General features: G+C 40.1%; 1 protein-coding gene across 1 annotated transcript in view; it reads left to right on the top strand.

Moving 5' to 3' along the window:
- The first annotated feature begins 10,468 nt into the window (after positions 1 to 10,468).
- Positions 10,469 to 23,817, top strand: part of neto1l (neuropilin (NRP) and tolloid (TLL)-like 1, like) — an 82,115-nt gene continuing 68,766 nt past the window's right edge. Inside the window, exons 1-4 of the mRNA XM_085418598.1 lie at positions 10,469 to 11,154; positions 11,885 to 11,941; positions 12,053 to 12,187; positions 12,565 to 12,813. Of these exons, the coding sequence (XP_085274724.1) occupies positions 11,127 to 11,154; positions 11,885 to 11,941; positions 12,053 to 12,187; positions 12,565 to 12,813 (469 nt within the window). The 5' untranslated portion in view covers positions 10,469 to 11,126. The remainder of the gene's footprint in view (positions 11,155 to 11,884; positions 11,942 to 12,052; positions 12,188 to 12,564; positions 12,814 to 23,817) is intronic.

Here is a 23,817-nt window from a genome sequence, read left to right as displayed (position 1 = left end):
CTCTTGTCTCCTCCACCCTTCCCCCACATCCTCCCATTGTATTTTTCTACCTTGCTTTATCGCCACTCTTCGGCTACCTGGTGCTCCAGTGTTTGTTAAGAGCTGATGTAAGAAGATATCAACAATAACTAATGGCAAGAATTCAATAAAGCTGACAAATAATCTAGCGGATACCAACAGATAATCCTGCACTGCACTGTTATGGGCCACAGTCAACAAGAATGTGCTATAAACTACAAAAAACAACAAAAAAATAGACTCATACCAACTCACCAATCTAAGCCTCCAGCCCCTTCTAACTGATTAAATACAAAACACAATAACATCACATTTAATATTCAACCACCCAGTTTCTTCCAGTTATCCAGTTACTCAATTTAGTGTCATGGTGGGAGAGCTGGAGTCTATCCCAGCTGCCATTGGGTTATAGGTGGGGGACACCCTGGATAGGACACCAATCTGCCACAGGGCGGATACACAGAGAGGCAGACAGTCATAAACACTCATGTTCACACCTGAGCATCACCAGTTAGCCAGTGCATGGTTTTAGACCTGGAGAGAACCTATGCAGACATGGGGAGAACATCCAAACTCTGCAGAGAAAGACCCCAGACTGAATTCGAACTCTGTGAGGTGACACTGCTAAACACAGCATCGCCGTGCCGCCCATTTGCTTTTCCTATATTCCTTTTAGTGGCAATGAAAGTGAATGACAAACGAGTTGCACTCAATTAGCTAACAAAAAGATGGGCTCGAGTATAGAAACTAAAGAGGAATTATTGATATGAAAGAAAAGAAAAATGACTCTTTGTCAGCATCACAAATCTACATGGTTCAAGATTTCAGCAATGGCAAGAGCCTCCCTCTGAGATTAATTATCAAGCTGCCATATTGCAACATTTGGACAAGACTATGATTCACACATAGATCCATATGCTGCAATGTCTTTGTTTTTTGTTTTTTTAAGAAATCCCGTTGAAAGTACCTCTGTGGAAATATCTATTGTTGACTCGTCCTGGGGTTCACTGTTATATTGCATTTTTTCTTGCCACCTGACTGCTGGGATTTGGAAATCGCACTAATATAATAAGGATAATACTAGCAAGAAAGTTTCATTGCAGTTTTATCCATCATTTTATCTGACCTGTGACCAGATACTGACAATACTGACTTTAAACCCCACTGTAAACAGCTTTGGGGGGAAACTAGCTTTCATTGAGCTGTTTGATTTATAGAATGTAATTTATTGATCTGTTTTTCTTTCTTTGATCAGCTTACTGCTACCCTACTGACACCACTGAGACCCACAGCCAATGACAATTAAGCAAATATTTGGGTAGTCAAGGAAGCCAAAGTACTTTACCAGTAACAAAAACGCACAAAAAGAGAAAGTCCACAGAAAGGGAAAGCCACAGCCGGCTGCTGCACCACCCTGTGAGTCTGAGCCTGTATGCCCCCTGAAATTTTTACATCTTTGGTAAAAGGCAAACATAGAATTTAGCGTTCAGTAGCCGAAAGAATGTGTTTTTGTGCTTTCATGTCAAATGTGAAGTGAAGTTTGCAAAAGGCACAATTAGATACAAAGTCTATACAATTAAGCCAAATGAGATGAGGTCGTCCCAACAATCCAGCGGCACAAACACTCAGAAATGGATCGCATGCTAACTGATGCTGTTTCAGGGCAGCTAAAGATGTAGGAACTTGAGATGATAGGTCTGTACTGTAAGTTTGCTGCTGTGATGCTTTTTTGTAATGTTGCCTCTTTACACCACCACAGTGGATGTGTAACCGGTGAATGTGTCTCTTCATTTGACAACGATGTACCTTCTCAAGAGCGTTCTTGTCTTGGCTAGATATCGTGAACCAAGAAAAGCATGATGCAATTATCCACTTTAGTTATCTTCTGTGGTCTTTGAGGCCTGTGAGCTTGTCAGTGCAGTCCTTTTTAAAGAATTTATCAAATTATTGATTTGGCCACCCCTGAAGGCTTTACTAGCATCTCTAGCCTAGTTTATGATCAGTGTGACGTCATCATCGCTTCTTCGCTGGTTTTGGTGCCTGAGGGCACGCCAGACTCGGTGCAGCCTTTGGATAAATGATAGGTATTGCCACTCAGAAAAATAGGTCTGCATCGGTGCGGGTATAGGAGCAGAATAAGTCAAAACAGAAAGCAAAGAAACTGTAACCTTTTTACTTATTTATTTTTGAGTTTTCTTCAGAAAGTCTCATTTTTTCACATTTTGTGATGGCATTTTTGGCTCATGCCAGCTCCACTTAGCACGATAATGACAAGCATAAACTATTTGTAGTGATGAAATTCTTCATTTGTGTCAATATTTCTTTGGACCACATACAGTAATGAGAATTCCAGTCAAAAACTAACAAATTCTGGTTCAGCACTAACTCCACATCATTTATCTGCGTAATATTTCATAAATAGAAAGGTAACAGACCTCACATAAAAGTGTTTGAAAATGGGAAACTTTGTATAAAAATGGCTGTAATTCCTAAACAGTTACAAACAATGCAAAACTTCAGTAAACAACCCTTTGAAAAAAAGCTGAAAATCTGCTGTTCGAGCCCATATTAAATGTATGAATTTAAACCCATTGGTCTACATGTGATTCTACTTAACTCTAGACAGACAACACTTGGGAAAAGTAATTGAAATTGTGGAACATCATAGTAGTTTTGAAAATTTGCTTCTGTGACTTTTTTGCCTAACGGTGGGTTCATCCCTAACACGATTAAGTACAAGTTAAGGCTAGGGAGAAATTGTGTCATAATATGTGAAATAAAGCACGAGATAGGACATGTTTGTTAACATTTTGCCTGCCTGTTGCAAAAACCATGTAGGACTGCAAGTTCCAGAAGAGATTGCATTTGCCTCTAATTATACTTTTGCAGTAAGTTAATCAATCAGTTAATTGGTAAGACAAAATTGAAAATTAACATTTTACCGTGATATTAAAAATCTCAGCACCTTCCACTGTTTGACTTCAGATATACAACCTCAAAGTTGGCATAAAGCTTTCTCTCCTCTTTCATTTAGACAAAATTATTATTATAGGCATCAACTGGTGCACTCTGCCCCAGAAAACTGAATTTGTCACACACCAGTGGTACAACTACACAAATCAATGAGTAGGTCAAGACTTTTTCACATCACACAGCTTCTAGACCAACACTGCCTGCAAGGGAGATGAGAAAGCTAATATTGGAGAGTCGTGTAATGTTATGTAACAATTTTTTTCTCCTTTCACAGATAAAATTAAGATGTCAAAATGTATCATTCTTAAATACAGAATTTGATGATAGCTGGTGTAATTATATTTAATTTAGATTATTTTATATAACTGGATTTTTATTGGATTTTACCCTGATTAACTTTTTTAAAGAAAATACATGCTTCTCTGTGACATTTTCCACTGCACTGTCACTGAGTGCAGTGTAACTGCTAACTGAGTGAAATGTACCATGAGCAAACACGGTGGTTAGTCACAATGTGAAAACTGTGCAGGCATGTTTAAGGGTGAGATGATCTTAGCAGTTATGCTTTATCTTTAAACACTGGGTCAAATATAAAAGGTCATCTCTCTCCACTCCACGGAGCTCACCTGGCGTTTCAGCGGAAATGATCTCTGTCCATGCCAGCTTACAGTGGGGCATCACTGAGCACAGGATGAGGGCGGATAACATTTTTACACTTCCACAGTTGGTGAGGAAGTGAAAATTAAAAACAAAAATACATATTTATAACAGTTATAACCTGAATGACCTCAACATGTTATTTCAGCTGACACGACACTTCAGTTTTTCAGTTTCTTTTCATAAAATTTGCAGATTAACTACTTACAATTTGTTATTTTTTAAGGACAAAATGCATCTTTTATTTTACAGCAAGTGATCACTGATTCTGTATCATGTGGACCTTATGATTTACAACTTCATAATTTAAAGATTAACGTCACTAAATAGACCCTGTGCACAAGAAAATGCTAACTTCCTGGTTTGAGACGGGATGTAGGGTTGTACATTTCCGGTAGCTTTACTTTGCGGTCAATCGCTACTGCGAAGATATACTCCAAAATCATGTCCAAAACTCGAAAACAGAAAGATCGTGTTAAGTTACAAAGAGCAGAAGGTGGGAACACTCACCACTGTTGTGTCATAAAAAATCTAATGATCAATTTTGACGTTTAAAGAGTTTAGAGCGATCAGTTGTTTACATCACTCAACACAAGCAGAACTGCATTATTGCAGCAGAAGACACATCGACCACATTCAGAAGCACATCTCTGTATAGTGACTGGTCTTATGATTTAAACAGGCAAATGTTCAGCATTCAAACTACAGGTGAAGAATAGTCAAACCAGATGTTTCCCCGTTATGTGATATCAGCTAGTCAAGTACACACCTACACAGCATGTTAACAAACCCTGAAAAAAAGCCACACAAAAAAATGAATGATTGCTGGTAAGGGTTTCTATACATTAGTATTTACGAAGGGTATGTTGTGACTTACCTTCACAATTACAGTGGTCCCTCGCTATAACGTGGTTCACCTTTCACCTTTCACATTGTGTCCTGCGTCCTGATCGCTGCAGACGATCTCCTCTGTGACGTCTCTCCTGTACAGTACAGAATCGCTGCATCGATCGCCTGCAGTGTGAACGTAGACGATTTGATGCGGCTACGTTCACACTGCAGGCGAAAGCGCATCAAATCCGATTTTTTTGACCCTATGCGACCCATATCCGATCATTACGGAAGAGGATTAGGGCCACTGGGAAAAAAAAAAAAGAATTCTGACTTTAATCTCAGAATTCTGACTTTTTTCTCAGAATTATGACTTTTTTCTCAGAATTCTGACTTTAATCTCAGAATTCATTATTTACATTATTATGTAAATAACAAAATAACTTAAAGCAAAAATTGGGAAACGTAAAGTCCGAAGTCTTTATATTAAGGGCCATCAGTCAAACAATATTGTTTGCTCTGGGTCTAAACAGAGCGCGTTGTGTGTGACGTCTTCTTTTGCGCATGCGTGCCGCTTTGAGCGTTCACACTGGAGCGCGTTTGCTGTCGCATTTTATTTGTAGTGTGAACGAGCAGACAAAAAAATCGGATCTGATCAAAAAATCGGAATTGAGCATTAAGACCTGCAGTGTGAACATAGCCATAGTCTATTACCCGATCATCTCACTGAACAACTGAAAACAAAGTGTTCTGCTGTTAAATAGATGTATAAATGATTAGCTGAAAATGAATTGCTGTACACCCACTTTTACTTAACATATTTTACCTTAGCAAAGAAAAGTAGCCACAACAGATTTATATGACAAAACAAATGTCAGGTACTTACATTAGTTTTCTAATAATAACTTCACCACACAACAAGAAATCCACCCTTTTTCTCAGAACAGCTTTCTGCTTCAAGGCTGCTAGCTTGAGGCTGGCTCTGAGCACCGCACAGCTTTAGCATTAGCCACTCTATCTTTGATAGTGTCTTTAAAATCTCCATGTTCAAAAGGATGACAGATTTAAGGTTGTGATTTTGTTTGTTGTTACACACACATTTTACTACGGTGGTCACCCCATAGTTTATTTTGTGTCTTCACTCACAGTGAACAGCTTTCAATGCTAACGAGATGTTAGCATATGGCTATAAATATGCGTGTGACTATTTTCTGCACAACTGTTCGCATGTGGAACCTGCAGAAATCAAATTGGCTCGTGATCTGACATATGTCAGACTGACCCAGTCAGTCACCGGTGAGGGCGGGAAAATGGTCCCTAGCTGGTCGATTGTTGCGTCTCTTCAGTAAATACAGAAACAAATTTTCGTCCAATTATAAGTATTAAGTGTTTTGTTTAATATCTTACTCTTTTTTGCATGACGAAATATTTTGATGTCATGTGGATATTAAATTTTTTATCTTTTAAATATAGCATATTTCCTCAAAAATAATATTATTAGCTAATGACATCTCCCTTACCTTTCAAAATACATGTAAGCTGTGATTCTTGCATCATTCCCCATACAGTATATCAATCTAAAATAACCCCCTTTTTAGGCGGTGGTATGACATTGGTGACTCTTACTCCTGCGCTGGTGTTATTACCCGCAGAGTGCCAGTCCACAGTGTCCGTGGCACCCCCCCCCCCCTTCAACGTGGCTAATGAGGTCAAATGACGAATTACACAGTCGGTTAAACAAAGGGGCTCGGGACTTCATCCACAGAACAGATTGCAGAGGGTATGTTAGTGCAAATGCTGTGAAACAGCAAGCCATTGCTTGCTTCATGCTTGAGTGTATGGGAAGAATGAAGGAATGAAAGGCATGTGGAGGAAACACTGAAAAAGAATTTGCTGAAAAGTGGTGAAAATAAAGGACTACACGCAGATGTAATTCCTCTCAATCCTGTAACTAGAGCAGAAATCTGCAGACCAGGCGTAGCAATTCAGCAGACATTTAGGTTCATAGACAGTACAGCTGCCCCTCTTGGGCTGAGATTAATTGCTGGATGGATAAAGCTACAGTGATTGACAGATGAGGAGAAACACTGAAGGGACTGAGAGAGATGAATGTGGAGCAGTTCGGAGGGAAATTAGTGCTGAGTGTTTAAAGTTTCTCAGATTATGGTTCGCTGGAACCAAATGTTTGGAGTTCATCATGCAAAATATGATTGAAGGTCATTAGAAGTTATCAATTAACACAATCAGTGGATGAGTTGTAGTCATTGTAGGTGGGGTTTTTATTTCCTGTCCTACTGACGCTGTTAACCCCCAAATACGTATCCTGAGAGTGATGCTAGGAGTGTGCGCTGCACAATATTGTGTCCGGTGTCCTTATATTTTAAAATATTCACCCCAAGGGCAGGTAGCTCACGTTGCATCCATCTTTAAATCTAATAGTGTGCCAAGGTAACAAATCATGTTTGACCCCGAATGTTCTATAAACAGCATCATGTATGCGCTGTGAAGCAAAATAAGAACAAAGTCAGGCATCAATTGCACTCAATTTTACAGCTTTGTTGAATGGATTACAGCCTTGGCATCGACTCGTCACCTCTAAGACTGTCAGGTATTTTTATTTGGTAAAATTTATGTTACCTTCATAAAACACTTTTGGTAATTTCCAAACTTTTCTGTAATAGTTAGTGCACCAGTATGAACAAGCTCTTTGACCAAAATGATATTTTTAATGCTAAAGTGTAGTTATTGTTGTTATCCATGAATTTTCAAATTTACTGTTTTACAAAAGAGCAGGAAAAAATTGCAAAGCACGTCATTATTTTTTGATTACGATGCCAAATTACAGTTATTTACTCCCATTCCTGAACAGAAAAATTTGTCTTAGTCATTGAATGTTATGATTAATTAATGTCTGACTTCTCCGACCTGTTTGACGACTCAAATTTGGGTAAAAGGATATGAAGTCAGTTTGCTGATAAACAGATAAAAAGTGCAGAAAAACAAAAAAAAAAGTCATTTCTTTACAAATTCAGCAACATGAAAACAAAGATTCCTTGAAACCTTACTTACTGACTGTTAAAGAGAAAATGATTCATTGGTTAATCCAGAAAATCGGCATCAGATTAACATTTAATGAAACTTATTTACAGGATAACTTTAAATCTCCTCTATATTAGAATTTATCTTCTGCAAAAGTGGTGAGTGTTATTCGTTTCTCCCGTTTTGTTTGTGTTGTATGTCAAATATAATTTGCCTTCAATCTGATTTTTCACACCGCACCCTGTTTGCATAACTCAAGATGCTCTTTTTCTTTTTTTTTGACGAAGAGCCCAGGACCTAAAATGACATGCTGTATTGCCAACAAACATAAAACCACGAGTAGTTTATGGGTTATCATCTCATGGAATTATTTTCTTACTAGCTCCAGGTGCAGGGCCAGGATAAAGGCAGCCTATCGCCAGAGACCCAGACAGCTAATGTAGCATAAAGAGCAGCTCAAAATTTGCCCGTGGACGGAGCAACCCTTTCTTGTAACTGGGTCTTGCTTAATGAACTACAAGGCGCCTCAAATGACAAATAAATTGTGTTTTTTTTAAGCCAACACGCTGCTCAATGCATCACTAATAAGGTTAATTTGAGTCCCAGTGGGCAAGAGGCATTAGCCTAAGTGTTTATCCGCTTTAGCACTGTCCCCTGTTAGAATGACAAAAAGAAAGTGTGCTGGCAGTGTCATTATAATGACAGTAAGTAGAAGGTGAATGCCTAATTTGCACATGAGGTCTGAGCCAAATGAACAGGAAGCAATCGTGAATTACTCTCTGTTTTGCGTATGCAGCAGAGTAATATACTTGTTGTGAGTGCATTTTTGCATGTTTTAAATGAAACTCATGCGCCTTGATGGGGTTTTTTTGTTTTGTTTTTGGGGGGTTGAGGGCACAGACTGTAGGAGTTAAATTGCCTCTAGACAATGAGCAATCGTGAAATTTAACTGAAGATGAAACAGCAAACAGAGCAGAACATGTGTAATGAACGACTTCATTGAACTGGCTGTTTAGTTATGTGCGTGCTGTTAGTAAAATGTATAGTTCCAGACCTGAATGTTCCCAATTCCCCAAACTGATTACAATTACAAATGTAGGTAAAGCCGACACAGCGCAATACTTATCTTCAGCCAAATGATAGACTTCCTTAATTAAAATGGCAGACTTTGAGACTGCTGTTGAATGAATTATTTCTCTGATATTCTCCCACTGCCTCTGTGCTACTGAGTCAAAGAGGCGGTTTATGTAGCTAAACTGGAGGCTGCTGTTAAATTCGCTAAGGCTACTCTTGCATACAGTAGGCTAGATAAGCCTCATTTGAATAATACCCATGTAGCTCTGCTGCTTTATCTCCGAGTTTACCCATCAGAAATGTGTGCCGTTGTGTTTATGAAGTTGTCAGATGGCACAGCATCACTGCTGATCAATAACAAGCTTTGGGCACTGCATTGTATGATATTATTGACATCCCTTCAGACTCGAAGATCTATAATAAGCTTTGCCTTTGCTGAGAAATTGACATTTTAAAAAATTTTTCAGCATTTTTGTGTGTTTGTGAGATTTTGGAGGGAGCAGAGCGAGCTACACTGTGTAGCGGGTTACAAGTTTCATGGGAGTTTTTTGTACAGTAGCAAGAAAGTGAGTGGCTAAGCTTTGGTTCGTGTGTGGGGGTCCAAATCCCAAGTCCATTAAATCACTCTATAACAGATTAGCGGGAGCCTATTAGTTGAAAAGAGTTGTGAGATTTTCCACTCCCACATGTATTCTTGAAGTCAGCGTGGCACCTTCAGAGTCTACATTACCTGCTATAAAACCAAACAGTTTTAGAGTGAAGAGTAACAAGCCAATCTCTGGAACAGGATGTAATTAAGAGAAGGACGTTGGAGGCGATAGTGAATCTTTATCTTACAAATCTCAGGTGGGTTTGTGACCTAGAAAGACACACAGAGGAAGAGGGAGACAGGAAAGGAAACAAAGTTGTACAGGAGTATGTCATGCTGCAAAAGATGAGACATAAATGTCCACTATCGCGAACAGTTCTGTTGAAGCTGATCGCAGTTGCGGGGCAAATGCAAACCAGTAACAATAACAAATGCACAGAGAAACCGAGTCCAAGTTTGCCACTGCAGTAGGAGTATCTGAAGATGGATATTGTCTGATGGGAGCCAAAAACTATTTTGGGAGCCTGAGCCCCTGAGTTGTCCCTGGGCACCCTCTGATCAGCTTTGTCATCAGGTGTGAGAGTGACTACACAGTCAGTAGAAGAGTGCAGATGCATCCTGACACTCACACTACAGGAAAGTCGCTGGCACGGTTTTAGAAAAAAAGAAAGAAAAGTGGAGTTTTCTCTGTGTCCTCTTATCGCTCCAATTTCTGTAGAAACTGGAAACATGAAGTGCAGAATTTCTAAAGATGCCATCCTTGGTCACTTGTTTGTGGATGACAGGTGTGTTGTTGTTCTATATAAACTACGTTAGCCTACTTATGCATTTTAGGATAGCTCCCAAACACAGCAGAAACAAATGGGTGGATTCTTAATCTGATAAAAGAAGGCGATGTGCATTTTTTTCGACCATTGAAATATGACTTGAGATTCCTTTATGCTTAACAGTGCATTTTCCGTTTGTTTAACCTCGCTCCTTCGCGTTCCTCGACTGTTTATTTCATTTCCAATCCCCTTTGCCTTTTCTGCTTACCTTTCCCTTTTTATGTTGCGCGGTGGATCTAGTGAAAATGAGTTCTGCAGCGCGTGCTTTATTGTTCAAACACGTGCGCGTATCGTGTGTGTGATGAAGTCGTGTCCTGGAGAACTTTTCGATGCGTGCGTCAAAAGTACGTGAGGACTGTGGCGCATTGGACGGCCGTAGTCGGTGGTGAATGAACGGGAGGAGGAAGAAGATCTTACATTAGCTCCTGCCGGCTGCGGGGACTCAGGCAGTTGACAGAAACCCAGGCAGAGGGACTCAGTGAGAACAACACTGACAGCTTTTTTGGGGAAACACGGGGCGACAAATGAAAGCCAAACAAAAAATCAATTAATTATTATTATTTTTTGTATCTGTTTGGCAACCTCTTGTTTTCCAGAAGATTTTTACGCAGCGCAAAAGAGTACAGAAAACGCCGCAGAGATGAGTGTTGCGTGGTTTTACGTGCTCTTGAAGGATCATCTCTCTTGATAAAGGGACCAAAGCGGACAAAACAAGGTTGCCCGTGATATTTTCTAAAAGAAGATTGCAAAGGTGGAGCGATTAGAGAAGGGCTGATGAAGGGACTATTAATCCTTTCAGTGCATCAAACGTGCCAAGGGGTACTAGAAACGTTTGGATGGAAATCGGGCGAGTGTTTGGAACTGTTTTTGGTTTTATATGAAACTGGTGATTAGTAGTTGTTGTGACACATCTGGAAGGATTTTTTTCTCTCTCTGAGATTTTAATAAGGAGTAAAATTTCGCTTTTTTTTTAACCCACCACCGAAAGGTTTGATAACATGAGCGATATCTCTGCGTGAATACTCAGAAACTTACATCTCTATCTTTTTTCTCTCTTCAAGTATTCCTAATCTAAATGGAATTAGTTGAGCCTAAAGCCGTTTGTGAAAGGAACAGACATGCTACATGGGCACAGCTTCCATCACGGTAAGACATCCGTATTCACCAACTGAAGCACACTTGCTGAAAAGCTCTTAATGTTTGTCCTACCCAAGCGCAAAAGCGGCATGATAATCTTTTAATCAGTTTAGACGGACTGTAAATATCAGAGCAACAGATCGAAATCAACATAGGAACAAAATGGTGATTCAGTAGGGATAAACAAATATGAGATGAAAAACGGATGCACCGCATCCTGCAACCTGTAAACTCACAGTGAAGGTCACAGTCTTAAGTTTTTTTTTAACCTCCAGTTTTATTTATGGCAGGAAATAGTCATATTGAGATTGTTGCAGTTTGTGATGTGGGCCTATCGTTTAAAAAAATATATAATTTTGAAGCCTTTGGCTAAAAGGGGCTTTATATAGGTGTAGTCTTTGTTGGAAGAGACTTTTAGTAGCAGCCTGTAGGTTATGTTCTTACGTGACCTATAGGTTGCGTGATCTATACTATTATTATTATTATTATTATTATTATTATTATTATTATTATTATTATTATTATTATTATTATTATTGGAGGTATTGTGTGTTTTTTTAATTCCTTTAGGTCGGGACCAGGTTGTTACATTACGTACATAAATACAGTATTAATACCTTTGTTCCAACCTAAATGAAAAAAACAAACAAAACAAAGACAAAAACTAGTGTAATTAAAAAAAAAAAAAAAACACCCCCCAAAAAAACCCCAATATGAATTCATCTTTCTTTCCTTACAGTTGTTGCAAGTCTACTCATACTTGGGTTGTGTGGGGCAACAAAGAAGGATACAGCAGGTAATAGCCATCACCAGCTTGTCTTTTTGGTGTCCAAATGTCCTCTGTTCAAATTTATATGTATATGCTTAACACTATCAAATACATAATGTATGTGTGTGTATATTTCAGTGAAAAACAATTCTGGAGTGAAGCCTGCAGGTCAGTGTGGAACGTGGGTAAAGGAAGCAGAAGGAGGGCTCTTCACTTCTCCCAATTACCCAAACAAATACCCCCCAGACACAGAGTGTGTTTACATCCTTGAAGGTAAATCATCTCTTTAAACACAGCAGTAGTGAAGAAAAAAAGCCAACGCGATCTAGCTGTTTATTCTCAACTAAAGCACTACTGAGGCTATCCTCAGTGAGTGATGATACACATTGGACTGATTGGCAAGCCTAGAAAGCCTTTTTTAAATATAAAAACATGTTTTTTGTGTGTCAGTGCACATAGCCTCATTAATGTAGTACCAAAGTGAATGTGGAAATAACATCTCTCGTTATTTAGAGATGACTTGACTAACAGCCAGAATTTGAGTTGAGCGCTGATAATGAAAGAAGCTGAATGTTCATCGATGAAAGCATGACTAATAGTTTACGCCATTCTTTGTGCTAGGTAGTAATTATTTCCATTGTGTCTTGCAGCTCCCCCAAGGCAGTGTATCGACCTACACTTTGACGAGAATTATTCAATCGAGTCCTCTTGGGAATGTAAATTTGACAACATTGAGGTACGAGATGGACCGTTTGGCTTCTCCCCGATTCTCGGACGGTACTGCGGTCAGCACAGCCCGCCTGACATCAGGAGTAGCGGCAGATATCTGTGGATAAAATTTGTTACGGATGGTGAACTGGAAGCAGTGGGATTTTCGGCAAGTTACAACTTTACTGCAGGTATGATTGTTTTTGTAGCTTTTTAGGCTTTTTTTTAGACTTCCTTTATAAGCATATTCAGAGTTTATAGCTCTAACAGCAGGTTCCCAAGTGAATAACGAACATCATCTGGGGAGCTCGGCCTTGATATTTGTGGAAGCCTCTTAGAGTGTTATTGATTGTCTGTCTGCACACGCTCACTGTTACCATTGGCATTATGCTGTCATTGGCTGGGACACTCTTGTGACTGGTTGGCTCGCTCTTGTTTTTCTCTCTATATGTGTAGAGACATGGAACGGTTTCATCAACACTGATTCACAGGGAGAAGCTAACCTATCTGTAGTGTCGAACACAAACCTTGGCGTTTTTTAATTTACCTCATCTTTGGTCGTGATAGCATTACTGAAGCAGCATGAGGATTGGTGACAAAGAATCAGGGCATAAGAATGATTTAATATTCACTCACCCACACTTGACTGGGTTTAATAACACTGTCAACTTTTTTTTTTTAGTGAGTCAAAGGCTTGAAAGACATAGTGCCAGGAAATGCATAGAGTATGCCAATTTGTCTCCAAACCTTCTGGGGCATTTTACCATCGGATATTTGAGCGTGTCACTGTTTAAATAATGAACACATGCAGTACATGAACCTTTCATCTGAAAAACACGCTATTAGCTGCAGGCAGTTGAAAAGAAAGCTATTGGGGTGAAAAGGGAGAGAGCTGCAGATTTATCTCCGATTGCTTTGTGGAAATCCGAATGGTGAAGCTGTTCATAGGAAATTGCGGGTTTCTACTGTATATTGACAAAGCAGCCTGGGGATAAACCCAACTTTTACCTCAGGGAAGGGTTTCAATTTCATGCTGTTCATACTGACTCCTCTTCACCTCAGCGCACACTGCAGTACCATAGCCTTGCCCATCGTGTCATTCTGTTCTGTTGGCTTTGGTTTATCTGAGTAGGAGCACACCATTAAGCTCGCTCATTAACACAAAGATTCTTTTGTATTTATGTTCGATTAGCTTTACCAATATTCTTCAAAGGCAGATGTCAACTCTTGACCAAAATTAATAATTATATATGAGATAAGCACTGTTTCCAAAATGTTAAAGGTGATCATAAAATGTCAAAATAGTAGCATTTTCTGAGTTTTTACCCTGACTAAGTCTGCATAGCTTTGTTTCCTAATGGGTGTGAATAAGAATTCACATGCGGTAATTGCAATTAACATCTGTACTGTAATTTTTCAAAATTGCTCTGAAAAAGAGTTGCACATAAAGGATGTTTTTTTCATCCCTGATAGTTAAAGACCCCTCTTTTTTCCCAGCGGTGTGTAATTCAAGTATTGTTTCTCCTTCCTGCTTCTCTTGGGAGTCCTATTGAAAATTTGCTTAGAGAACAGTGAAAAGCTTTGCCTCTTGACTTGATAGGACATATCTGAGGCATATGATTTCCATAATTAATGAAGATAAAAGTCTTGAATTCACTCGACTCGATACTCTGAAATATGGCAGTGTGAATAGTGTCTCACATCTGCAGCTGCTCTGCTAACCATGCTAATTTACACAGCCCTCCTCTCATGAATGGAAGCAAAAGAAAAAAAGATGTGGCAACAAAGCTGACATGAATCATCTCCTCTCACTCTCTTTCCTCAGTCATTTTAGCAGCTGCCAGATAAAGAAAAAATTGTGCCTCTCCTTCACATTCTGCTACTGTCCTTTCAGAGCTCTTGATGACTAATTCGGTTAATACAGCAGCCAGTGAATGAATAACCAATGACTGGAATCTCCAGTATCTAATGTCCTATCATAGATCTTGAGGTACTTGAAGTCTGAAGGTGCTATGTATTAAATTTTTATATTTATATAAGAGATTTAGCAGACAGTAGAGATCCAAATATAATAGTCTTTGATGCACTTAATGTTCCTGTTGATGTGACTCACAATTTAGTTGTCAAACACGTTACACCAAGATTCTTCATACTCAGTGTATTGTGTCACAGAACTTGTACAGCATTCTTTTTTCCCCTCTTCAAACTGTGCTGTAACTTGTTTTTTGCAAAGAAATCAAAGTTACGTTGGGATTTGACAGATATTTTGGAGGTATATGTACAGTAGCTTCCGACTCAATTACTTACAGTCACTCAGACACATTTTTAATTACAAGATTGCCTGGCACTTTTGCAGGATTTATAATGGAAGCTTACCAGGCCATGGCAAGCTGCCTGTGTGACTCACAAGCGAGCCACCTGACTGAATTAGAACACCTGACACATATAGAGGTTCCTCACATGACATCACTCATACCTTGCACGAGAGTTGTCCGCCATATTGGATGTGATACAACTACCAGTTATGAGGAAGAACTGTGTATTCCACATGAGCTGTTACTGGATGCTCCTGGCTATCACTAAGCACAATCAGTTGAAAAGAGAGGGCTGCACCAAAAACCTTTTTGGGATAGGTGAGACTGGGTCAATTAGCAAAAACAAAGTACTAAAAATTGAAAAAGTGTGATGCAAAGAGGAAATGGAAAGCATTTGTAAAGTCAAGTAGGTATGTGAAAAAAGAAACCACAAGGAGATTAATGGCAACACATTTTTCTTTCACGTTGACTGCCATCAACCTCCAGCAACCACTTGCCAACCAGTTTGGGAGCATGCGTATTTTTCTTGCAACGGGTGGTTGGTAGATTGGCCCAGTCCAGTCTCGAGGCCTGTCTGACTTGGACCTAATTTACTTGGCCTTACATTCTCATACATCCAACATGGCTGATAAGTTAACTTCACCTACTTAGCTGTCACGTAAATGCAAAACCTCATTAGGTTCCCCAGCTCCCCAATTGCAGCCATTTGAGACATGGCCTGTATAACACATAAGTCACTTAAAGTAACATTAAGAAAAGGATCTATGTGTGTTTGTGTGTACTGCATGCAGAAACCTTGACTTCCACGCAGGCTCTGTAAAAAGAAACTGCTTCTGAAGAGGGAACAGTGACAATGAGTTACAGACAAATTTCTTAATCTCACTTTGAATTAGAGGCAGAGTTGATGATGCATATGTCTTGCTGTTTATGCAAAAGAATGAAGTTCAGACTTGCTAGTCATGCTATTATCTACTGGCACCCACAGTGCAAGAAGTAACCATTTTGCAGCCTTCACACTAAGCTAAAAGGTTATTGGTCATACTGGCAGTAGCTTAAAGACATGTGAGTGGCTTCAGTCTTGGCAGCGAACTCTTTGCAAGAGAGCAATTTCACCAGCGTATTTGTTAAAATGTCACACTAGTTTCTCAAAAACACCAAAATGCTGTACACTTAGTCTTGACATGTAATCTTAATACCACTTTGAAACAGCACGCAAACCTCAGTGTATCTCAGAATTGATCACATACTGCTCAGTAATCAAGTGAATATATAAAAAAGCCTGTTTAGCCAGAGGGGATTGAGACTAAATAGTGATCAGCAAATATTCCAAAACAAAACTATTTTAAGAAAGAAGAATAAGGCCTGAGGCTTCCTGCGTTATAACTTATGGTTTTATTTTTGTGTTAATCTGCCTTTTTCATTACAGTGCCTGATTATACATGTATTCATGGCAGAACCATAATGTAATTGTGAACTAGTGACGAAATGTAAAAGTGTGATACTGAGCCATTGTGTGCAAAAGCCCGTTGTGTGGTGCTATGAAAGAAACTATAATGAGCGCAATTTAGTTGTCTGTCATAAAAGCCAGCACAGTAATAAGCTTGTTATATTTTAAAAGCACACGTGAAGTTGTGGCCAACAGATTTGCATCATCCGTGGAGGTCAGCGAGAGAGCTAATGCATTAGGTTGACGGGCAGCCTTCTAGTAATATTGTGTAATATAAAAGTACAACGTGTGCAGCAGGGGAAATTACTCAGTGGAGGAGCTGTGGTATGTGTGTTTCTGTGTGTATGTGTGCATTCAAGACTGCTGGGGGATTTCAGCAGCATTCTGCTATTCAGGTTGTCCTAGGGCGCCGTGACCTTGGACCCTTGTGGACTGGTAGATTAAGTGGTGTTTCAGCACCTTAAGCGAAAGCCAGAGCAAATAAAAGCTGCAAGTTCTCCCGCCTCTTGCTCCCTGCACTCGGCTGTTTGCAGAGCCAAGACCTGGAACTGAGACAGATGCTGTGTGGTTTGTGATAAAATATGGAGACTGTGGTGCTCCATGAAAAGCGACCATACATTTATAATGTTGACTGTTTTAATGGTTTTCGTTCGATCTTTTTGAAATGTGCCGCACACAATCTAATATTCCTCATCGTTTAAATTCCACAGGAAACCTCAGATGTTAATCGAACATCTTCTTAATGTTTTCTTCTATTTAAAATTTTAACCGTGCCTGGTAATCAAGATGACACTGAGCGATCACAGTGCTTCAGAGCCAACTGCGCTCTAACTGGGCTGAGAATTATTTTGAAATGAGTCAAATGGCATTTAGTATTATATCTGGAATAGGATGTATGGGCCCATCACAAAGGAGGCAGGGTCATGAGATTGAACCTAGATGGGCTCAAACAGGAAAATTGGAAATTGAACCACAGAGATCGACTTGTCTCTCTTGGAAGCGGCTGAGTACAGCGACACCATCGCTGGGGCTGGGTAGAAAGTTCAGTAACTTCCCAGTAACACATCTCTTTCCAAAGCCATTTGCCAGCAACTGACATTTAAATGTTTGAGTCACATTTTATTTAATTGCATCCACCAAACTCTCAGAGTGAACTTTCTAAAGACACTGACATTCAACAGACAGGCAAAGAGAGGTAAATAATCATTCATAATAGTTGTAATTTATGGTATTGTGTGTGGAAAGCGAAGTCACATAGGTGTTTTAGGCTGTAATAAGGACAGTTTTAGGGGAGTTTGTTCAAAGTTTGCCTGTAGAGAGAAGTACAGGTCTGGAGCATATTCTACATTTGTCTGCAAAAACTCACAATATGTCATGAAAGTGTAAAAGAAAGACAAAAGTGGGAGTCATGGAGTATCTATCAGGATCGTATTATTATGTAGCACTTCTGTGATATTCAGTAGTTTGCAACACAGTTATTTGCCATCCATCACAATATCTGTGTAACTGGAGAGGGAAAAATAACCCTCAAGTGACCTGAAGTGTGTATTTATCCACTGCACCATAGCAACTGATCTACTGTTTCAACCATTCAGTTATGTGTCAGTTTAGTTAACCAACACCCCCTATTGGGTCCCACTGGGTAACCTTCTTATTTCTCCTTCTCCACTGTTCACTTTCTTCACATTTATTTGATAAGCCCCACCACAGGAAGTCATAATGCAGTGACTCTAGTAAGTCTGAATCCATTTGAGTAGCTCCATAGTTTGTGCCAATAATTAGCACGATGAAGCAGTACAATGTTTTGCTGTATCGAGGTATTGAATGTAATTGTTGTCTGGACTGCTCTCTCCTGATAAGCATTTTCTTCCCCGACTGCAAACTATTGTTAGCTACTGCAATTGTTCCTCGTAGCTCTTTTCTCCCGAAAGACAAAAAGATGATGCTTTTCACGCTACAAAATCTTTTTCAAGTACTAAACATGTATCCAGTTGTTGGCTGATAACACTTAGTTCAAACACATTTCAGTCTTGTAGTGTGTGCATGTGAGATGCGGTCCACTTGCCATCATAAATCTAATAAAAACATTGTCAAAGTGGTATAGCACCTAAGGTAGTGGGAGTTAAATTTCATTTTCCTCGGCCCAGCAGTGGTAGGGTTTCAAATTCAGTGGAGCACAGAGAACAGGTAGAAATGGAGAGAGAAATCTCCCATGGTACACTTTTGGGTGTTCCCTTAAGACCTCAGTGTGTTTGCCTGAATAAGATTCTTGCATGTAGTCATTACTAATAAATCACAAAGCCACCACCAACAACAAAATGATCTCCCTCCTTATGTTTTGCTCCAGTGCTTATTGCCATTAGCGCTGCCTACAGTGCAGGACACATTCTCTGGGAGTTTCTTTTCTGATTGTTCAGGGCTGCCTGCTGTTTCTCTGATTATTATGGGTCTTTCTTTTCTTTACTGGAAACACATGTAGGTGTACTTTTTTTTAACACACTCCCCATGTGTTATATTGTTTCACCAAAGGAACGCTATCAGGCTAAAGGCTTTAGCAAATAGAAAATAACCTGTGTTAAGAGAATAGGCTCTCCTGCGTATTTTCTTTTCTAACTTTTTGTTTTTGAGTGGTGGCTGCCAAACAAAAATCTAATTTCAAGAGGAATCTCATGCGCTCGCATCAGGTGAAATACGTCAAACGACAGGTGGTACGTCCGAGCTCAGCTAAAGACTCCCTTCTCTCTGCGCTGAGCAAAATGAGACGGATTGAGCGAGTTAGCATTACAGGCACACCTCTTGCAGCTGTGGATGAGGTCAGCCGTGCCCTCGCTCCCCTCATCTCATCTCTCTCTGTTTTCAGCTAGCACACTACCTCTTTTCTTCTCTCCTATTTTCTCTCATGCTATGCATGGTTCACACCAAGTTTATGAAAGGGAACAGCACACAATTCTTGCGCTTTCTGTGATGTGAAAATTGCAAATTTACATGCAATTAAAAGGTAAGTCTCAAATATTAAAACCCCGTTTCTATCATTCCGATTTATGATATTTACACCATATTGCTTAAATAAGATACTAATTTGGATTTTTCCCTTTAATTACTCCCTTTGTAGAATTACGGTTGGTAACTAGCTGGTTTGTTAGTGGTTTTCTCACCAGCTAGATATATAAGCTATCTTGTAAAACTACATATGTTGGAAAAAAGTGATTGAACTTAGCTGTGCCGCTTTCTTGTGTGACTGTTCATCTGCCCCACTCAACTCCTCTCACATCCTTTGCTCTGATATTACACCTTGCTCCTTCCTGCTCAGCAGTGGAATCTCAGCACAGAGTGTTCCCCAGCTTATCAGACAACAAGCCTTCACTCAGGGGACAACCAGTCAGAGTTTATCGCTCTTGTGGAACTTAACTCACTGTCCAGCGGGATGGCTGATATTTACGTCCTCTGGCTGTTTCAGCCACTCCTAGCCAATTACGCTGCAGATCAATCAGCAGCTCAGCCTGCCTCCTGCTTCTATCCTCTGTGGCGGTTTGTTAGCCAGGCCTGCTGTTCAGCTACAGATGCTTCTGGGGTCAGGGCATCTCTCTGTTGTAGCTGGAAGTCTGCAGTAATGTAAACCATGCTTGGTGTGGGGGTTTATTTGTGGTGTGGTGTGGGGATTGGAGTGGGGTGTGTGTGTTTGTGTGTGTGTGTGTGTGTGTGTGTGTGTGTGTGTGTGTGTGTGTGTGTGTGTGTGTGTGTGTGTGTGTGTACATGTGTTTGTCTACACCATGCAACTCTCCAATCTGTACCAAAATCTTGGCTGCCTTCCTGTTCAAACCCCTGTGTCCTTCCTGTGCGACATACACAATAGAGTGCTCTATTGTGTATGCACGCTGTGTTTGCTACATTGTGCACATGATGCATATGGTCTCCACTGCATTGGAAATTAGCTCGAGTGTTGTAAGGCTTTTTTTTTTTTTGCATTCTTCCTACCTCTGTAGGTATAACAGCTTGCCTAGGGCTCTTTGTTTCATTAGCCTATCGCTGTGGTGGATCCATGGCTGTCATGCCGAGAGCCCGACTCTCTCCATTATGCTGTATTAGGCAGGAATGAGATTGAGCTCTGTGTTTTATCTCTGTACACATTAAGGCCTCAACCCATCGAAAACGTCTAAGAGAGTTATTCCCTTAAGAGCAGATTGAAAAGGTCTTTTGATTGTTGGAAGGTGAAGGAATTTTGTTTGTTCATCACTCCTGATTTGCACCTCTGATTCCATATGGCATCACAGAGCAGACTGCTTTGCGTGCTTGATGGATTTTACTTTTATTTTCATCTTCTCATCAGTAGGACGCTTCCTCAGGGATGAATGATGAACGTTCTGTTTTCATTATCTACACTTTTGCTCCCCCATTTTCTTACATCCAGTTTGGCAGCGGCTTGGACTTTAAATTCCCAGCTTATCATCTAAGAGCAAATGTCCGATTCCAAAGGGACCTAAATCACATTTGGCTTCTGGGTAATCTAATAGGTAATGGCAGGCTTTTGTTTGGCTACTGGAAGAATGATGTCAACAATGAAGGAGGGCATCCATGATGGGATTATGAAATGTGGAATGTCAGTAATCCTCGTAATATTGCAGAATAATAAAATAGTTGCGGATTCAAGCAGATGGCCACACCAGTATATAATATTCCCTTATAGAAAATGACAATAAAACGAGTTAATGGTACATTTCATGAACTAATAGTGCAGCTTGGGCCATATACCAGCTACTCTACTTCATACACTGCTGAGACCGTGATGGAGGTTTAATGTATATCATTACCATCTGTTAGGCTTACGGGCAAACCGTGACAAGTGGTTTATGGTTTACAACTGAATGAGTTTCCTCCTATTTCAGCTTATTTCATGTATTCTTCTTTTCAAGGTTCAACCAAGGAACAAATACTCAACATGATTATAATGGAACAAAATGTTTACACAAAGCAGAGCGCAAAAGATAGACTGTATTATGTTCAACAAAACTTGAGTTTGCCCGCTTAGTTCAGCTGCCTCATCCTGCCTTTTCTTATGTGTGCAGAGGGTTACTATGGCGCCCAGAGGATCCATTAAGTGAGCTTGCAGGGTCCTAAACTGTTCCTATAAGAAAGGCCAGTTTAAATTGGACCGCTTGTCGTCCTAAAGGTGCATGTGACATTTGGTTTCATAGAGGTGTAAACCAGATTGCACGATGTTCCGTGTTATTTTGTCTCAGTTCACTTTTTGCTTGAGCTGCCAAGCATTTTTCTCGCTCTGCATCCTCGAGTCGCACACCTTGACAAAACTGTCAAAATGACAAACACGAATCTCCTTTTACCCTCGTCAAAGCTCGAATTGCTCATTCGTCTACGATTTTTGAGGTTCACGCAAGAGAATTTTATTTCCTTCTCAGACCATTGACTGTACACCGGCGTGCTCCAGCAGCTCATTTAAAGCCATCTTCTTTCAGTGAGCGACTGAAGTCTTTCTGGCAGAATGGAAGGACGTGGAAAAGTCAGGAAGTCAATCGTGTGTGTTCGTCTGCGTTTCTTTCTCAAACTAACACTAACAGTGTGTTGACGGCATGGCCTTGCTGGCATTTTCCAATTGGCAAGCTCGATTAATCACGGCACTCCTATACAATGCGACGCACATGGCCACCCACTGTTGCTGGCTCTCATTATTCCCCAACACGGGAAAATGTACAGCACGGAAAATGGAGGCAGAGAAAGAGCAAGACTATACAGGAAGGGTATATATGAGTGATAAAAGTAACAGGGAGAAGAGAACAAGAGACAAAGATGGAAGAAATTAAAGGAGGATTCAGTGATACAGAGAAAGATTTGGATTGCTGTGAATAGGTTGTGGCTGCGCTGTGAGGAAGACTGATAAAAGACTGGGGCTGCTCCATGTCCCCTCAAGGCTTCTGCTTCTATCTGAATATTCATTGAGCTGACAGTGGCTTTTCTCGCCACCATCTATAAAAGGATGCCAATTGGCTTTTACCTTGTGGCTTCTAATAAGCCCGTGTGCCTAACATGCATACAAATGACTCTTCGTAATACACAAATGCACATGCTCGTTCCTGTAACCTTCTCACGAGCAGCCTCAAAACAACTTAAAGTACCATGACGGTTTACTCTCAGTAAGTTTCAATTGCTGTGCATTAAAGATATTACATTTTTTTTAAATGCCACTTGTTTGGCTGAATATCTCCGGGATTGAAATTGAGACTTGCTGACTTTATCTGCTTTCCTGCATGCAGTGTGATTGCTTATTCTTTCTTAATAATGAAATATCTGATCTGCTGCAGGGGTTGGGGGGGGATTGTTTCAGGAAATCCTTCAGTTTATCAAAAAGCAGATTATTCATCCATTCAGCACATTTATATAATTTTTATTCAGATATGATCCAGGATAGTCAGGTTTGCAGTGATTTTTTGTAATCACATTGCATCACTTTGCTCGGGGTTGCAGATATCTTTGTGAGAATAAATGAGTTCGCTGGAGAATCTGTATTCTGCAGGTACAAGATCTTTCCTGTGTAAACGTAATTTTTAAGGCTGGCTGTCACTGTCCACGTATATGGCCGTAGACATACAATCTTGTTCTTGTAGCGTGTGTGTGTGTTTGTGTGCAGAGGATATTTCTCATCCAAGAGTTGAGTCAATCTGGATTTTGGTTGGGCGAAACTGCTCAAATCTGTATGCTGCTCCTAATCCCTGTGCACAAACACAGACATACACTCTGGACCTCCGCTGAGCAGCTACATCTGAACCCTCAGATCTAAAAATCCTTTTCATTTTGTCCTCCAGTTTATTTGTAGGGGTAGTGTTGGTCCTGGGTTTGTGTGCTGGCAGCAAAAAAAAAAATCTCCATGTTCGTAAGGAGGAAAGCCGTGAAGAATAAAATGATGGAAAGTAGCTGAGCAGCAGGGCTCTATCTTCAAGTGGAATACACACACAGCACAATGCTGCACACATTTTGTCCGTTTTATACACCGGACAATCTTAAATATTCAGACGTAATCCGTTTTGGGGCTCTGCTGGTAAAATGTAGAATTCAAGTGCGATTTGAATCATAGTCCTTTCCCTAGATAACTGGGTGCCACAAGGACATAATTTCCTTTTTCTTAAATTAGAAAAGATGAGGTTGAATCTGCAGAGCTCGGCTGAAAATTTTGTCTCCCTCTGGGCAACACTGTATTTCCTGGTATTTCAAAAGTCTGCCAGCTTTTACCTTCTGACTTAGTAGATATTTCACACTCTGTCTCTGTTGTAGAAAGGGAGATTATGTGTGTAGGTTGCTGTACCTGTGGGAAATTACTTCACCTACCACTTCAGAGACATTTGACTAATGTTTTTGTTGCTTGACATGAACTGAACCACGCCACATGTAATGAAAACACCAGAGCACAGCGAGGTAAGAGGGCT

Source organism: Rhamphochromis longiceps, linkage group LG9, assembly GCF_057381845.1.
Source record: "Rhamphochromis longiceps isolate RC_006_pf linkage group LG9, R_longiceps_female_GT1.1, whole genome shotgun sequence".
Taxonomy (NCBI): domain Eukaryota; kingdom Metazoa; phylum Chordata; class Actinopteri; order Cichliformes; family Cichlidae; genus Rhamphochromis; species Rhamphochromis longiceps.
The sequence above is the reverse complement of the archived record's forward strand: the minus strand, read 5'-3'. Positions and strand labels throughout refer to the sequence as shown.